Source organism: Episyrphus balteatus, chromosome 4 (genome assembly GCF_945859705.1).
Source record: "Episyrphus balteatus chromosome 4, idEpiBalt1.1, whole genome shotgun sequence".
Classification (NCBI taxonomy): domain Eukaryota; kingdom Metazoa; phylum Arthropoda; class Insecta; order Diptera; family Syrphidae; genus Episyrphus; species Episyrphus balteatus.
In genome coordinates this window covers 60350688-60370055 of record NC_079137.1, presented here as the reverse complement: position 1 = coordinate 60370055, position 19368 = coordinate 60350688, and the positions used below count along the sequence as shown (strand labels likewise).

The window sequence follows — 19368 nt, the reverse complement described above, 5'->3', positions numbered from 1 at the left end:
TACCCTTCGAACCAGAGAATGTGAGAATCCAGAGAAAACGCGACTGCATGCAATTGCCGCCTGTGTCCATGAGATAGATAGTCTTCTTTGATTTGAGAGAGTATGTGTGCTCTATTTGTGTGTGTGTGTGGGCGTTTATATCATTTTTGCTTTTAAATGGATTTTCTTTTCACACGCGTCAATTGATTTGGGTATTTTTTTTTCTTTTTCATTCTTTTTTCTCTTTTACTTAAATTTTATTATTTTTCATATAAATACTTTACCCTAATAAAAATTAACAACTTTTTTTAACAATTTTTTATAACAATGTATTATTTTTTTAGTACAAAAAAATGGACACCCTTTTTATCGGTTTTTCTTCCCTTTTTCCTAACACATTTTTCACAATTTTTTTTATTTGATCACAAAATGCATTTTTCTAATTTTTTTTATAGAAAATTTTTCAATATTTTCGAAACACACACAAATTTGAAAAACTACACAAAAATTTTCTCTTTTTTTTTTGTTAAAAAGTATTAAGTTTTTCATGCATTTTCTTTTTCGGGTATAATTTTGTGGTGAGAAATATAAAAATTTTTTCTTTTGCTTTGTTACATAAAAAAGGAAATGGGATATTTTTTTTTTCTATGGAAAGGAAATGATAATTTTTTTTTATTTAGAACACCGAAAAACGAGACCGAACCGTTGGATACACGCAAACAACATAGCAGGGCGACAAGAAGAAAGAAACTGAAGATAAATGAAAAAATGAAAGAAGAAATTGAATTGAAGGGAATCTTTGGAAATTTTTTGGATAGGGAATTAATCTGGAAGTAAGGGATTTTTTCTCACTGGAATGGTAGAGGAATTGGAAGAAGAAGAAGAAGGAAGGGCGAGTGCATGCTTCATGGGGTTGAATTTGATTTGAAATGTTGTGTTTATCCCTTTTTGTCGGAATGAAAAATGCATTTATTGAGTGAAAGGGTAGAAGAGTTCCTGTTTGTTATGTGTCAAAAAGTGAATGAGATGACATGATGAGTAAGGTTTTTGGTTTTAAGAGTAAAAGGAAAAGGATATATCAAAAACGGAAGCGGATGTTGATACAGATAACGGTAAAAATATATTCTAGTACAATTTTCATTATTTGGCTGAACTTTATTGAGTTAACTATGTTTAAGGTGGGAAAGGGGTTAGTTAACACTTAACAAAAATCATAGTATTTTCGTTATTTTACTGTTTTTTTCTTCTGAAAAATTAAATAAAGTTACAAAAAAATCCCCTAATTTTTTCAGATTTATATTTTGACGCTAAATGGCGCCCCACGATGGTTAAACTTTCAAATACATATTATGTTGTCTTATGAGGTCATTTTTTAAATGTCGCTTTAAAGAAAAAAAGTTTGATGAAGCTCTTGTCTGCATTAAATACCGTTTCAAAAAGGTATAAACTATTTTTTTAGGACCAGGGGTCTAGTCAGGACAAACATGTTTCTTTGGTGTTTTATTAAAACAAACTATAGAAAAAGCATTAAAAATAAAATAAAACCCAAAAAAGCATTACTGCAGTCAAAGCGTCATTTGACCTTGCGCGCAGAGGCACTGTCAATTTTTATTTCATGGATTGATAGGGGTATATTTTATAGGCTTAAACCCAATTTTTTCACCACCTGATGATTCTTTTTAGCGGAGTTATTCACAAAAATGCATTTTTTGGGATATTTTGCTTCTAAGCATATATATCTTAGCTCCAGTATGTCGTAGACCAAAAAATGAACATACGATGTCTTCCTTACAAGATTGTCTATCGTTTAAATGTGATATTATTGCATAAAAGTAAATAAATACAAAATGGCATACAGTTAAAGTTTCGAAAAAAAGCTTATAGGATGATTAACATTTTTCTGACCAATAAATAAAAATTAATTATAGTCACAATTTAGCTTAAGTTGCAGTTTATCATGCTTATTTCCAACAGTGAGATACCACAATGGTAAGGCACCCAACAGTTGTAGGTTCGATCCAAAGTGGCTGCCAGTTTTTTTTTTTAATTTGCGCATTCAAGAAATTCATTTGACTTAGTCACCTTAATTTAAGGTGAAAAAAATCTTAGCAAACAACCATAGTATTTGTTGTTGTTCTCTTGCGAGTCAAATTACACAAATTCTCATATGTATGCAGATTTAAAAAATCCAATCTAATACAAACAAAAGATTAAAAACGAATTTTAACTTTTTTGAAAACTGCAAATTTTATATTAATCATCAATTTGCATATACATAAATTGGTCCAATACTAATATTTTCACTAAACGAAATCTCTTCATTTTCCAATAATCGATCCAACAATTCCGAAATTGTACAAAACTTTATTAGACAAGAGCATCCATTTTCTTGATTCTTCCATTTTTTATTACTTCCCGGATAGTATAAGAAAATATCCCCACCATCATCCAAAATTAGTGTAAAGCAAAAATTTTCCGTATATAAATATGCTGTTTGATATTTTCTTAAAATCCATGTCAAACACATTTGCAATTCATCTTTGCAGGCATTTTGTATTGTTGGCATTAGAGCTGTCACCTCTAATTTTTGATTTGACAGATAAAAGTTGCCCTTGAAATCAATCATTTTTATGTTTGATGCACCTTTTTCTATAAAAGAAAGAAAAAATGAAACTAATTATGTATGTTATTTGCGATTTCGTAGCAGTGACATTTGAATTCTTGTTTGACAGATAATTATGTGATTTGAGCAAAAGTACTAGATCTACTAAACATTCTCATGAGTAGTCTACCACCTCCAAAGGAACGCGGCTATAGAAAATTTTCATAGCAAAATTATGAGTGGAAGTTGTACCTTTTCTGTGGCAACTTCATAGAGAAAGGAATTCTTTCCTCTATGGCCAAATTGAAGAAGGTCTTAAGTTCGTTTTTATAAGTTAAATAAAATTTTGATCAATGAAACTAGTACTTTTTAAAAAAATAGAATTGTTACTTTAGCAGCGTTCCTTTGGAGGTGGTAGACTACTTTATGAGTAGAAATCTAGTACAATTAGAAATCTAGTACAAAAACTACTATTTTTTATACCTGCAACAGTATGGATGTAAATCTTAACTCCAGCTAAGAGTATTTTCTTCAAAGTCATCTTTGTCCACAGGGTTGGCGATTTGACCCTAGCTAAAGCACTTGCTTCTACACATGCTGCCTGTAAGCTCTGTAATAAAATTTGAGACAGTATTAATAACTTTGAAAAAGTAGCAGATTTGTATCAAAACTAACTGGAAAGAAATCCTTAGTTCCATAGAATCTGTGTGATTTTAAAATATCACCAGAATAAAGAATCTCAATTCCTTTTGAAACTTTAAAAAATTCCGATTCTTGTGGTCTTATCAATAAACCTTCTGGTTTTTCAGAAATATAATCGTAATAAAAAGGTTCTTTGGCTTGAGATGATACATAATAACCACTTCTTGTTGATAAAGGACCGTCAACAGTGTCGTTTGTTATCTTCAATGGTTTACAAATGCCTTCCTTAATTGGTACTATTGTCACCGTAACACTTCGTAGTTCATACCAATTATTTAAATCTTCTTCTGGATTAATTCCTTTCACAACGATATCGTAGAGGTTTAATAAAATTGATGAAGTTATTACAAAAATTTCCCTTTCAACTCGATCAATTCCAAATAAATAAAATATTCCTCCTTTTTCTTTCCATATTGCAAATGCATTACCAGTCCCAGGAAAGAAGACAACAACTTGTTGACAATTTTTAAAAAACATTGTCAAAGCATTTTTTAAATTCACACCAACAATTTCAGTTCGTTTTGTACTAAAAACTGGACCTTGTATATTTTTGGTGAATATAATATTGCATAGAAATTCATTATCGATGATAAAATTGCTTCGAATTTCATCGAATGTTACGGGTGACCGAAGAAGCTCAATTTCACAATCGGTTTTTTGAAGAAGATATCTTGACAAAAATGCTATCTGAAAGTTAAAATGTTTATGAAATTGCATAGTTAAGGGGAAAAAACTGTTGTACCCTCTGAGAAATGTTAGAATTCCATATTTCAACAAATTGCAATCGACTATGAATCAATGCGGCAAGAGCAAGACCATATTGAGGAATTTTGTCAGTAAGAAGTGGTGATTTGAAAATTCGCATATCCGTTTGATAAGGTTGAAATAAATTTTGATCTCTTGTTACGCGTGAAATTAATCTTGATGTCATGAGATCTTGTTCGACTGGAGTTGAATGGGTATTTATTGTTTCAGTGGGGGTACTTTCAATGCCAATCTAAAGGAAAAAAAATATGTCTTGATTATGTCTAATGTGATTGAAGGTTGCCAGAGTATGTAGATAATTTACTCGTAGGTCATCCGGCCTTATTATTTAGCTATAGGTACATTTCTGTTTGTATAGCTTGTAATTTAACATTTCAGGTCACTGTGGTGTATACGTAACTCTTTTATTTATTTATTGAACAAAAAGGGGCAATGAAATTTTTCTATTTTTGAACAATACATGGAGGGGGTTTACCTTTCTTGACTATTCTTTAACCGTTCAACTGTTTTAATAAATTATACGAAGTTTTATGGGATCCTAAACTAAAAGGTTTAAAATTGGTAAAAAAACAAATGATAATTTCAACTGATTAAGATCAATATCTGCAAGATTTTTAAATTTCGAACTTTCTCTGTGGCTTAATGTATTATAATTTGTTCTGTTTTTGTGATAACAACCATTATTAGAACGGTTTTTTTGATTTATGAATTTCTTGTAAACGACATACCCGATTTCAACCAAAATTTTTAAACAGAATCGTTTATTCAAAAATTTTACACAATTTTCAAAAACATACATATTTTTTGATTTTTTTTTTTTTGTTTGAAAAATCAATTTTTTGAAAACGGTTTGATGAATTTTATAGAAATTTCGTTCTTATGTGTTGAATAATATTTTCTTTAAAATGGCATAATTACTTTTTTTTAATGTTGGAAAATTTTTAATACATAAAAAATTATTTCTTCAAATTTCAATTCGAGAACCTGCCGTAAAAAGTCCTAAATAAAAAAAATGTAATCTCCCTCCAGGTCTGTTCTGCTATCTCAGGAAAACACCAGAACGGGACACATACAATTGTCCAACGAAACGTGTATGTGATTTTCTTTCAAAGTACATATATGAATTGTATTACTTTTTTTAAGACAATCCATATTTACATGATGAGAATATAAGAAAGTGACACCATACAAAATGTAAGCTACTTTGACAAAAACTTAAAAATAGGGACCAACATGAACAAAAAAGGTGTATTTTTTCCTCCTGGCCTTAATAATTTGGCAAGAGACTATTCATTAGTATCCCGTCATTTAATGAAGATTAATGTTTTTTTTTTTGTTTTAAAAACTCCGAATTAACGAGTAATTTCTGTTTTATCGTAAGAAATCTCATGCTTGATGCCTGATTCACCATATTGCGAGACGACAAGACGAGAGCGAGACGATTTTAAAAATTTCCAAATAATGAAAATATATGAAACAATACACAATATTCCGATTCTCGTTGCGTTGAAATTCCGAAAATTTTGAAAAAGGACGCACGAGACGATGATTTTTCGAAAATGAAATTATTATTATAATAATATTCTAGATAGCTTAGTGATTAAAAGATTTCTTATTTTGTATATTCGACTTAGCCTAGGTAACAAGGTGATTGCCTCCCAATCTCACATCCTGGGTTCAAATTTCCAAAAATTACTATGGGTAAATTCACAAACGTCAAATTTTGTGGTAGTGATTAGGCATCACTGCTTTTTTTGCGATGGTGATCGTTGCTCAGCTGATTACGATGCGATGCTGATTGGTCCCAAAAGGCCAATGATTCATTTTATTTATGGTTTTGATGACAAATTAAACATTTATAAATAAGTTCTTACACGTTTTACGCGAATCATTGGCTTTTTGGGACCAACTACAGATTTTACTGTCTCTTCGAAAAAAAAACACCCTTTCACCAAAATTTTTTTTATGAAAACTCTTTATTCTTGCTTTCTATCCCAAAATCAATGTTTTTACCAAATTTCATTAGGGTGACTCATCATTTTTGTTTTCACTCTAAAAAACACCCTGTTAACCATGATATTTTTATAGACATTTTAGATTCTTGTTTCTTATCTTAAAAGTAACATAATTGCTAAATTTCAATAGGGTACCATTAATATTACTCTAGTATTTCATACTTTTTCAAATATACCCATATTTTCTTTACTTCTAAAAAAAACACCCTTTCACATAAAAAAAAATTTATAGACTTACATTATTCGTAGTTCCCATGGGAAAGAGACCATATTTAATGAATTTCGTAAGGGTACCATTTATACCATTGATTTTATCGGACTTATAGCGGATTTTTCCCTATTTTCCAAAAAAACACCCTTTAACCTAAAATATTTGTATGGACTTTTTGAGTTCTTGCTTTCTGTTATAAATGAAACATTTTTACCAATTTTCATTGGTGTAGCAATTTGTTCCCAGTTTTTGTGGTACTAATTCCGAATTTCATCATTTCTTGAAAAAAAAACACCCTTTCACTCAAAATAATTTTTTACTTTTTATAGATTCTTAATTCTTATACCAACCAAAACTATTCCACCAAGTTTTAAAAATTAATAATATAAAATATAAGTTAGCTGTTATGATACCTTTCTCACATACAACTTAACCTATCAAAAAAACACCCTTTCGCACAAAATATTTATGAATCCTTTGTTCCTGTTTTATCTTAAACCTTTATCCCACATTTTGTCAGTGTAGCATGTTTTTCACATGGGTTTCGGTTATATTTTACCTGTTGAGGTCAAAAAACAAGCATTCTGGTTTTTAATCGGAAATAACTTTTCTTATAGCAATCGTATTGACTTTATTTTTATGTCATTAGATTCAGCATCAAAAAATACCTTGAAAACATGTGTCACATGATGATATTCAACAAACAATTTTTTTCAGTATGTTTTTGACCTTCAGCTCCTCCCTCTTGTCCGCGAAAAAACACAATTCCACCCAACTTTTTTCTATAGACTTTTTTTGTACTTAGTTCTTATCCCAAAAGCAAACTTTTTGCCAAGTTTCATGAGTGTAACAATTTTTTTTTTATAATAAGATTCTGAGGATATTATTAGTTTTTATTTTGTAGGTACATTTTGGGCCTCTACCTGAATTCATATTTTTACAAAGCTGGCCGAAATTTTGTGTTAAAGGAAAAGTGTGATCTTTACGTAGGCTGTTTTAATGTTCTGAAAAGGCATAATCCCTAGAACTACTTATTTTTATTTTAGAATAAATCTTCCAGTTGGATTAGCAGTAATGGGTAAGAAAATCTCTAACTCTGAAATGTCCAGTACATACGGTGCAGAACTTGTAGTGCAAAATTTGGAATGACTTTTCATAATTGTATGTAAGTGGTCAGAAATTTCACAATGATCAACCTGTGTCATTACTTGTTATGCCAAAGAAAAATTTAATTCACTAACGTAAATTAAAAAAAAACTGTTACTCATACGCCACAGTGATCGGTATACTATATTTTTTATTTTATTATGAATTATTGTCAAAGAGTGTACATAAACGAGTTTAGTACCAAATTAAGGTAAACTGTCTGTGATTGTAGCGGACGAGAAATGTTTAAAAAAAAAGTGAATGGAAAAGTTGAGATATTTAAAATTTAAGTTATTAGTTCAAAATGAGGACTGGAATTATTTTCTTTTTATTCAAATTTTTAGGAAATATAATACAATGATAATGAAAATAAATGAAAAGTTTTTTTTTTGTGTTAAATAATTTTTGATGTATGTATGGTACGTTATAAGACTACTTCATGAAAAAAACACTATGTTGCACTTCACTGACTCTAAACTGAAGACTTTACTACAAAAAAAGTTTCGAATATCGTTTACTTTCAAACGACAAAATCGATCATTTACCGAAACTGATATTTCACTACTTGTTAAAGCAAATATTTTCTATTTTAGATCGTTTTTTAGATCTTATCGAATTTAAAGAAAGTTACAAGTGATCATCATCGACAAAAACGATCATGATATAGAAAAACAATTATCTTTAACTTACCGTATATAAAGTAAATGTATTCAATCCTTCCACACAAACAAATTTCGACAACAAATAATGTAACAAATTATCCAATTTAGTAAATTTCGACATCGAAGGTAAACCACTGCCATTCTCAACCAGTACTCCATTAGGATTCGTTTCAAATGGATCATACAAATAAAAACCACCACCATCACCTTTCCAAAATGCCATAAAATATCCTTTATGATTAAGAATCATTGCAGAACCATTTTCAATGCTACCCAACTTTCCAGTTGCCTTCTTCAATTCATTCAACATAAAATTTCCATTAATTGTTGAATTAATTTTCCATTTAAATCGTATTTTATGAATATTAAATATTGATAAAATATCTTCCAATGAAAGTTTGTCAATATTCATAAATTTTATCATGTCAGATTTTTTAAGAGCTTCAAGGCTTTTAGTGTATAGACGATCTCCATATTTAAGTTGAACATCCAACAAAGTTGTTGTCATTTTACTTGATGGTGTTATTTTAGCAAAAGCTATTGAAACTATACAATTACTTATTTCTTGTTTATTACGATTGGTTAATGAGGAACTATTTTGAGCTATTGAACCACGAATGAGAGAATGGTTAGGAGTTATAGCATGATAACCAGGTTTAAGTTTGAATTCAAAATCATCAGTTGCAACTGATTGACTGGTCAAAATCAAATCGTGAAGGGTAAATTGTCCATATTTGTAGTCTTGAGGAGTTTTCGAAGATATATGTTCGAAAAACTCATCGAAATTCGAAAACCAAGCTGTATATGCAGAACCCTGATTGTCATAATGAGTGTAAGTACGTTTTTCCAAATACAGAGGGCGTTCGGATGGTAGTTTTCTTGGAGTTTCTTCATCATCATCAGGGTTATCTTCTGTTTGCTTTTGTTGAGCTGCCATTATAGACAAGTCATCTCCAGCTAACTGATCTTTACCCATTTCTATGCGTCTTTCAGTTAGTTCTCCATTATCCCCAGATGCCTTCGGATCAAAGACGAAATACAAATTGTCCCTTTTCCAAATAGCAATCCTGTAAAAATCTGTTTCTAACACCGCTTCATGATGATCACTTTTCTTCATATCCCAAGATTGAAGAATTCCCTTGAGATCATTGGCAAGAGGAGCTGCTTCAGCAATACTACCCTGAGGTCGAACAAATAACTCGTCATCTTGTGCTTCAAAACCTTCTTCATTATCGTAATCTTCTTGGGTACCCATTTCATTCTCCCCTTCCTCACCCATGACTTCAGGTAAGATTTCAAGAACTCCAATTACTGGCTCACGAGTAAATGTGAACTTATTTATTCCAATAACTGGTACAATATCTTCCCATTGAAGTTTGTAATCCCGGGCTTGACATTCTGGCAAAGCCATGTAAATTTTACAAAATAATTTATCACCAATATTTAAAATATCATCTAGATCTTCTCTAGTCCAGTTTCGGGAGCTATTAATTCGATTGAAACCAAGAGCTGTTAAGAGATTGGCTAAAGTTTGCTTATCACCGCGAACTCCAAATATTTCATGACCTTCATGAAGATCTTTAAAAGGTCGGATTATAGCACCACTCGTACCGAATTCTTCATATTCATATAATGGAGGACGGTCAACTGAAGATGAGAGCCCAATATCAACTGGACTCAGACAGTACTGGTGGAAGAATAGCAGTTATTTTGATGAAGTATGGTGAATATAGAATTAAAACTTACCTCATCATTGTATTTCGTATTGAGAGAAGTTGATAAGAAATTAAATAAATCGTTAAGTGTTTTGAATCTCATGGTGTTAGCAATTCCCATTGGAGGTAACATTTTTTCGTTCTCTAAAGATTTGAGTTTAGTTTATAGGAGCTTTGGTGAAAAAAGATCAAGTTTTTAAACTCACCACACAAACATTGAGGTGGCATTCCAAGAAGTTTTTCGTATGGATAAAAGAGGTAAAAGTAGCCATCTTGTCCCCTCCATAAGGCCAGAGCAATATCCTTTACCGTAAACATTCCATAATTTGCAGAGGCAAAAAATTCAATCAAGCCTTCAAAACAGAAAAAATAGTGGTTGTCTGTAAAGTCGGTTTACTGACGATAATTTTCGTGTGATAACGTCATACAAAAAACAGATTGTCTACCTTTGATAAAAAATCAGCCTTAATTCATCACCCTTTAATCCCTTTTTTTTTATATGACAACCTTGAATATTATTCAATTATTATTTTTTATTATATTCTTTCAAACAGAGTTGGAAGTTTATTAATGCTATCACTTTTCATCAAAAAACCACAAAAAGCAAACTTTTATTTCTTCTATCAACCTAATGTCCATTTTTTACATAACAACCTATAGTAAATGTTATATCACCTGAAAGCTTATTATTTCTGCTTTAATATGCCCCAATCATATCTGCACGACGCCGACGCACATAGCGATATTTACCTTCAAAAACCGCTCATGAGAATTTTTTTCGCTTAATGAAGTTGTACTTGACTAAAACCACTGATTAACAGTAATAAAGCTTTTTTCTAATGAATTTAGGTATAAATAAAGTATTTTGGATTTGTAGGTAGGTATACACTGAAAAAAAATTGTGAATTCTGATATTTTTCAATATTAATAAATATTTGATAGTTAAAATGTCACTGTTATATTTGTTTAATTGATAATAAAATATCAATTCGTCCAAAATTTTTTTTTTTAACTAAAACAGTCAATAATTTTTACAAAACTAGGTTCACATAAAAGACGATAAAAGCTAGACGGGCACTAATGGGCAAACATTTTATTTTTGTTTTTGCTTTTTGACATCTTCCTCTTTAATATGATACCAAAACTGTTACCGAATAACACCGAATGATATCATAAAAGGTCCATTAAAAAAGCAGAAAAATAAAAAAAAAACTGCCTTTCTACTTACATTTAAAATAAATTCATTTTGCAATAAATTATTGCTTCAAATGCAATGAATATATTTTGTGTATTTTACACACCTGCAGCTGAAACTTCCATAACAAGAATTTAATATAAAACAATAAGAAAAAAAAAATCTATTATTACCGATGTAATAATTCACAAAAAAAAATGAAGCACATTAAAAGATTACAATTAATGGCTTTCAACTGATGCTGTGGCTTAGTGCATGCATAAAAAACAAAAAAAAAAATACGGGACAAAAAATCACTTCTCAACTCCAAATTTTGCAAAAAAGTTAAATAAGCGGGTTTTGGAGGTTACAAGTTTTTTAATCCAGCCATGTTCAAATTTTAAACTGAAATTACGGTTCTTCCTACGGTCATTGACAACAGATCTTCTCAGGTGTTTTATGGTAATTTTGAAGTTTTTCAATTAAAGTTCATGTAGCTCGTACAACATGTAGGAGGGCCCCCCTTTAACAACTTTTTGTATGGTATTTCTTGGATTTTTTGTGTAAGTTTGCACATTTTTTATTTCTCCCCTATTTAGTTTCATAAAAAAAAATAGTTGGCAATGTAATGCTAATAAAATCAATTTTGTATGACCATAAATAGAGAAGAAGTAAAAAAAATGCAAACTTAAACAAAAAATCCAAGAAATAGCATAAAAAAATGTCTTAAAGTGTTTTACTACTTTGGTATTTTTTGGTCTTAATTTAATTTTGTTTTTCATTGCATTGAACAGTTTTACATAAATCTAAGAGCGAACATCTTTTTGACATTCACTTATTTTGATTTCTAGCTTCTGCTTTGGAACCATCATTTCGAAAAAAATAAATTTTGGAAGATATGCTTCAGTGTCCTAAATTTCATGACTTTTCGTGAAGAAATGGCCGTGCAAATGATTTTTGATGCCATAAAGCAACAAAGGCACCACTTTGTAGTCAAGACAATGATAAATAGTCAAAGCGAGCTTAACCGACAGATTTTTAAATCTGAGTTCATGACTTTCACTGATTTAGTTAACTTCATTTTTACTTTTTATTTGGTAAAAATAATAATTTACCAAATGGTACATAAAAATTAAAAAATGTCGTAAAAATAGGAATTTTGCATTATTTCGACAAATTTCAAAACGCCAGAAGTCCGTTAGTCCTTGCCCAATTTAAACAATATTTTTTGTCTTTGGTATTTAGCTCATAAAAGAGTTGTCCAAAACTATTATATTAAAAAATAAGACGTTAGGGTGGTCAAATTTTATATTATATTTAAATGCAAAATAAAGTTGAATTAAATTTGCATATGCTCTAGGTCAAAAAGTATAACGTGCTAAAAAAAAGAATATCGTTTTACCTTTGTCTCAAAATTGTGAATACGAAACTGAATGAATTTTTGTACACTTATAGTCCTGCCTATAAATTGCATTCATCTATTTGTTTAAGAAAAAAAGATACAAATAAAAAACTGTTAAAACGGTAAAAAAAAATTGGGGCAAAAAAACTTGCTTTTCTTTTTTTTATTTATTTCGAAATAATATTATTAACTTTAAATTGGTATGACTTAAATTTCTGTAAAAAAAATTTCCATATCTATAATATTCACTGTCGAAGGTCTACCTCATGTTTCTGTTTTAAGAAACCCTTCATGTCTTGTTTTTGAAATATTTTAGAATTTTTTCAATACCTTTATCAGCCTAAAAATAAATAAAAATAAACGATAGATCGTTAAAAAAAAACAGCCACTTTTGTGCAATGTTGTTTTACCCCTATTTAATGATTGAATTTTTAAAAATCCTTTATAGATATTTATCTTTAGGTTATCACCCTACTAACAATGTTGCTTCTATAATACTTTAAAGAAGCAACAATTGCATCTGTAAAGCCTTATAGAACCAAAATTGTTTGTCGGGCACCTTTCTAATAAGCTTAAGCAGATTTTTGTATCTCTTTTTATTTTTATTTTATTTTGAAATAAGAATTGCAATATATTGCCACACAGCTTAAAACCTCAGGTGTAACGAGAGGAATGCAACCATGGTTCATTGATTTATAAGACGTTAAAACAAAAAAAGCAAATCAAATTTATTAGGAAGGTCGTGAAAATTGAAATCATTTTGAAACTTACCATTTTTCAACTGCACTGACCCCTGACTCTTAGCATCAGCTAACATCGGTCCATGTACCTTACAATCGATAATTGTTAATCGAACGCGCCTTCCACCCAAGTCCAACATAGTTTTAACACTCTGAAGATTGAAGGCCTTATCAGAATCATGAGAAGGCAATGATAACTTGAACAACTCAATCCCTTCACTGAGTATTTTATCAATAGTTTCACTTTCCCATTCTTCTTCTGGTTTTTCCGAAGCTATCATCAATGCTGAAATTCCCATACAAATAGCTTTTCCCACCCGAAACGCATCCTCAGCATAGCTATAATCACACAGAGTCTTTGTTCCAAATAACATCCATTTATTTTCAGCCATTCCAATCCATTCTCCTTCGTTGTCGGCTTTTGTGGCAGTTTCAAAAAATTTTATTTTAATAATTCTGTACGGATCTTTACGATGCTTCAAAGCAATACTTTCAACATAAACTTCAGCCAGTTTTTTTGGGTTTTTATACCAAGTAACACAAGCACTACCCGCCAATGCAGTGCTACCCAATTCAGCCGAAAACATTCTTGTCCATTTTCTACCCAAACCATCACGTTCCTTCGGATCAAACATGAAAAAATGGTTCTTTTGTTGCCACACGAGAACCATTTGTGGACCAACTAAAATACCAGTGTCATTGGCATCGAAAAACTTCATCAATCCCTGTTCAACACTCAAAACATGTGGATCCTCAGAAGTGACTTGTCCAAAAACCAATTTATCAAAGTTTACTGAAAGACTCTTCTTCATAAATTTAATTGGATATTTTATTCTATCCATCCAAAGTTCATTTTCTAAAAGATCTTCATCGTCACTTTCAGCAAATAGTTTTTTTCCAAACTTCATGATATCACGGATCATAATCGATGTCCAGATATTAGCTGGGAAATGATGTAGAAATACAGCAGCCGCCAGAACAGTGTGAGGAAGTCGACTTGGATCCTTGCAGTATTCCTTACCCACAAGAATACCTCTTTGATCCGGTAGGTCTTTATAGTCTGAACTAAATGTCAATATCATATCTTCGGTGATAATTTCTTCAACTGGATCAGGTTCTTCAACTTGTTTTTTATCCTTTTTAGTTTTTTTAGAAGTTGGTGCAGTTGGAGGAGGAGCTTCAATAGTTTCCTGTTCTAGGATACTTTCTCGAACTTCTTGTATTTGTTCATCGGCTTCATTTGTACCCTCTTCCAGTATTTTAAACTCATCATTGATATTTTCAAGAGTCATTGGAATTTTCATTTTATTCAGAACTTTAATTGAATACAAACTACAAACACCTTGTTGTAATTGAAGACTTTGCTCAACTAATATTCTCAAATCTAATGATTTCAAAAGTGCTGGTAATCGATTGTTTATATCTCGAAAGCCTTCCGGTATTAATGCATAGAATTTGTTTTTATCTTTCCAAAATGCAAAAGTGTTGCCAGAACATTGAAGAATTATTCCATGATTATCAGTGAGTAATTTGTCCATCATTTGAACTTGATTATTATCAAGATTTGATATATCGCCAGCACGTAATGGAGTTGAGATTGTAGAAGGTCGAATGAGAATTGTAACTTTATTTAAATTGAGAAGAAATGTTGGGCAAACACATTGAATTGGATAACTTGAATTTTGTCGAAGTTTTAGTTGTTGCAGAGTTAAACGGTGAACTTCATTACCGATTTCAAATATGTTTTCAACTATGGCTGTTGACCATTCGGAAAAATTTTCAACTGCAACGTAGACTGGAGCTACAACACAAGCTGAGGAATTCTATAAAAAAAAAATAGGGAAATTATGTCTTTGACAAAATGTTAAAAGGATTTTTTAAGGTAAGTAGATAAGCTTAGTCTTAACTCTTTAGCGAAAAATTCATTTAAACAAAAAAAATTTATTAGCAATTTTAGTTGGTTTACACGGACAAAATACCACCAAAAATTAAGCGGATTTCTTCATTTTTTTATGCCAAGATTACTTCCGTCTTAAATTAATCGGAAATCCACTTAATTTAAGATGAAAATCTTCTTATTTTTATGATAGTAGGATTTTCATCTTAAATTAAGTGGATTTCCGCTTAATTAAAGATGAAAGTCATATTGGCAAAAAGCAAAAAAGTTTGCTGCTCAGTTCTTTTGTTTATGTTGTTGCTCTTTGATTAAAAAAAGAACATTAATTTTTTATGTAAAATAATGTACCTACCTTGATTTTTCTTGAACTTGTTGATCCTTTAAAATGTTGAAATGGAGGTCTATAGCGAAACATAGCTAGGCCTGGAGCAATTTTTCCCCATTTTGTTGGTTTTTGAGGCATGGGGGCTCTATACGAATACATTTGTAAAATAATAAAAATTTATCAATATTTCAGTTTTAAAGTTTGGTTATTATCTTACATGTATGGTTGTTTACGTTTTCTACTTGGAGACTTTGAAAGTTTTTTCGAATTTGGTGTCATTATGCAAAATTTTAAATTAGAAAAATATAAATTTAATACAAAAATAAACAAACAATTTATCTCAGAACATGAAATTAAAATACTTTGATTATATTTTCAGAGTTTAATAACATGAAATTTAAAGTGAGTATTAGAACAAAATGATCCAGTGGTAGGAATCAAAATACAATACTAAGGAATTTGGCAGTTAGTTTTCCTAAATCATTGTGGCAATTGAAAGTGGACATTTTTTAAGGTTTCTATTTTCAACACTGGCACTGGTCAGCAAGAACCAAACCCTACTTTTCGATAGGAATTTTGTGTGCTGAGTCCGAGTCTGAAGTCAAAATTTCACTGGCACGTCACGTTTTTGAAATAATTGAATATTAATAGGTCAAAAACGCGTTTTTGGGTACATTTTACATCGAATTACATCACCGTTTTTTTTGGTAAAACTACATATGCAATCTCAAAACGCCATATTAACACGTCCTAAAGGTATTTATATTTTTTCAAAATTATTTTTTTTCTCAAAGATATTGAAAAAAGAAATTTATAATAGATATCTCAAAATCTTGAATATTTTTTTCAAAGTAATGAATGGTTTTTTGAATCAAATTCCATCTTGCGTCTTCTGATTTGGACTTATAATAGACCGAGAGCCGGGAGCAGATTTCTTGCGTGAGAGGTAACCGATTCATATGTAGATCTTTTTATTACCTTCATTTATTACATTAACCGTTTTCGATCTGTAGGGAAAAAACTTCAAAAAGTTTGCATTTTTTTATATAGCTTTTTCCTATATAAAAAATTGTAATCTTTTTACCCCTCCCCGCCTAAAACTATACAATTTTTTTCTTGCCTGAGTGCAACCTACACGCCTAGGTTTTTTGTTACATTTATTGCAAATTACCCTGTACTATGTAGAACCTTTTTGCTATATAAAAAATTGCAAACTTTTTGAAGTTTTTTCCCTACAGATCGAAAACGGTTAATGTAATAAATGAAGGTAATAAAAAGATCTACAACTTTTACTTCAAATTAATTTTTAAAAAAGCTCAAATAAAAGAGATATGACGAAAATAAGAAAATCACCCTTTGACTTGCTTAAAAAAAACCACCCTAACTCTTAAACCGAAGGTTTAATCGAAAAAACTTATTTAACATATTCTGTAGGAAATTCAATTAGCTTTAAGATTGCTATACAATTGTTTCTGCTAGGTCCAATAATACGCGAGTTATGTGAAAAAGTAAAATAAATAAATTTTCAGAAAAACTGCATTTTCGGGAGCGTCTGCCGGGGGTTTGGCCACACTCAAAATGTCTGCCATGGGTATTTTTGTTATCAGGGAGTCCACCGCTACAGGATGCGATTAATTTTAGGTGGTTACCCCAAAGTCTAAAAACCCCAAAAAAAAACGCATTTTCGGGACAGTCTGCCGGGGCTTTGGCCACACTTAAAATGTCTGCCATTGGTATATTTGTTATCAGTGAGTATGTGGCGTTGGTTATCAATAAATTTTAAGTGGTTACCCTCACTTAATCGATTTTCAGAAAAATGGTACTTTTGATGCGCTTTTTCTCGACAACGGCCCAAATAAATGCAGGCAGACTAAGGTATTCGTCATCACCATGACCCACGCTACCTCTGACATTCATATGAATCGGTTACCTCTCACGCAAGAAATCTGCTCCTGGCTCTTAGACTATATTCCTTGTGGCAAGGATAATTGCATTTAAAAATCTTCACTTGAATTTATTCTTTTATCGTTAAAATTATACAAAGTAAAGCAATTTTTTTTCTCGTAAAAATTCCAAATACAAAGACCTTTTTGTATTGATATATTTTTTAATTTTATATTGCTCTACATAAGGATAGAATTGATGTGAAATGAAAGATAATTTGATACTCAAAATAAAAAAAAAATGGGTTGGTATTAAAAAAATAAAAAATAATTAAAAAAAAAACTTACTAGATTTTATTTTTACAAAAATATTTCAAAATAAAAAAAAGAAAATATTTAAAAAATTGTTTAAGCAAAAGACACTCTTATCACTTTTAACACTTGTAACAAAATGTTGAAAGTTCTTGGTTTAGCAGGTCCTTGTGAGAAAAAAATTCAGGGGGGATCGTGCGTGTCACGATAATATGATTATTCAATTAATTCAATTAAATAATCGTGTATCCTAAATGGTTAAAATATTTGTAAATAATTTAATCATTTAAGACCCGTTTGCTGAATCGAAACTTAAGCATTTAAGTTCTACATAAATCCTTCTTATGTGACAGTTTACGCAGAGGAAAAAGTAGGGAATAAGAGTTTATGTTCAACATAAATTATTTAAGTTTAGATTTATCAAAAAAAAAAAACCGACTTCCATGGATCAAAAATGGGTTTTATGGTTTTTCTAATAGTTCCTACACGGTTAAAAATTCTGGAGTATTTTTTAATACAGCTCTTGTATTAAAGCAATTTTCAATACAAAAAATATTAAATTTTAATACTTCCACAATATTAAAATTATTCTTAATCTTTTTTGTATTAAATTTCAATATTTAAGTATTGAGTTTACTACTAAAAATTAGGCTTGTGTAGTTCGCGAACGAACTAGTTCAATGAACTAGTTCATCTTGGTGAACTAGTGAATTTAGTTCTCTTACTTAGTTCAATTTAGTTCGCGAATAGCGAAAAAGATTTGTTTCAAAAAACTAAACAGCAACCTAAAGCAGTCGTAATATGACATTACAAAATAGCTTGCGCTCACCTTACATTAACATTTTTTTTTTATATAATTTTTGGGTGAAAAGAAGTCCCATCTGTATAGGGAATTTTCAAATTTGGTCCTGGTCTCCTTGTCTTATACGACAACAGCGCCCTTTTAACCCGACAGACGTTTAAAGAAGGGATGCAGAAACCAAAGTGCATATGAAATTGCATCCAATTCTTTGTTGAGCGAAATCAGTTCTTCTGCTGTACCTCAAGATTTAGATGTAAAACATCTTCTTCAATCACCCCTTACTCTTATTTCTGAGCAAGAACAAAAAATCAAGTAGCATCTTGGTCCTTGCATTACTATGATTTCCATTCAATGAAAGCAAAACGTACTTCTTCTAGACTTTTGTCAGGAACCAGAAAGCTCGACAAGTATATGAACGAAATTAAGAATTCTTATAGAAAAAAAAATATGTACATACATATCTGTTATTTTTAGGTTGTATTTGTTTTATTATGTAGAATGCGTTAATTTAACATAAATTTGGATATAGTTTTTGCAAACTAATTTTGTTTTTTAATTCTTACAAAACCGGAGTGATCAAAATAAATTGAACTAAAATGAACTAGTTCAGAACTAGTTCATTAGTGTGATTTGAACTAAAGTGATCGATCACTCAAATGAACTAAAGTGCCCAACTCTACTAAAAATTATTAGAAATTTATTTAAAAAAGTTAAATTCTAATCTTGTATTGAATTTTAATACCGCTGTATTAGATTTCAATATTTTTGTATTACATTTAAATATAATTGTATTACATTTTAATTTAGTTGTATTTAAATGTAATACAAATTTATTAAAAACTAATATAAAAATTATTAAATTGTAATACAAGAATATTAAATTTGAATCAAAATGACAATAGACAATATGAATCATTAAAATATTGTCATTAAAATGGTATTGTGTAAATAGGCTATGACAAAATTTTGCAAATAATTAGGTACATTTAATCAAAAAGAATTAATATGTTTTCTCTCTCTCTCTTGTTAGAAGTGA

At 30.2% G+C, this 19368-nt stretch overlaps 2 protein-coding genes across 2 annotated transcripts in view; both read right to left on the bottom strand.

Annotated features, from left to right (window-relative positions):
• Positions 1–732, bottom strand: part of LOC129917771 (roundabout homolog 3-like) — a 57249-nt gene extending 56517 nt beyond the window's left edge. Inside the window, exon 1 of the mRNA XM_055997879.1 lies at positions 264–732. The gene's annotated coding sequence lies outside the window, so the exon portion shown is untranslated. The remainder of the gene's footprint in view (positions 1–263) is intronic.
• A 2254-nt stretch (positions 733–2986) lies between these two features.
• On the bottom strand, positions 2987–9786 carry LOC129919951 (uncharacterized). Its single transcript, XM_056001074.1, has 4 exons — positions 8111–9786; positions 4026–4280; positions 3257–3970; positions 2987–3191 (listed from the first exon to the last, which is right to left on the bottom strand). Exons 1-4 carry the CDS (start codon positions 9491–9493, stop codon positions 3006–3008), a joined length of 2538 nt encoding a protein of 845 aa, XP_055857049.1. The 5' UTR covers positions 9494–9786; the 3' UTR covers positions 2987–3005.
• Between the last annotated feature and the right edge of the window lie 9582 nt (positions 9787–19368).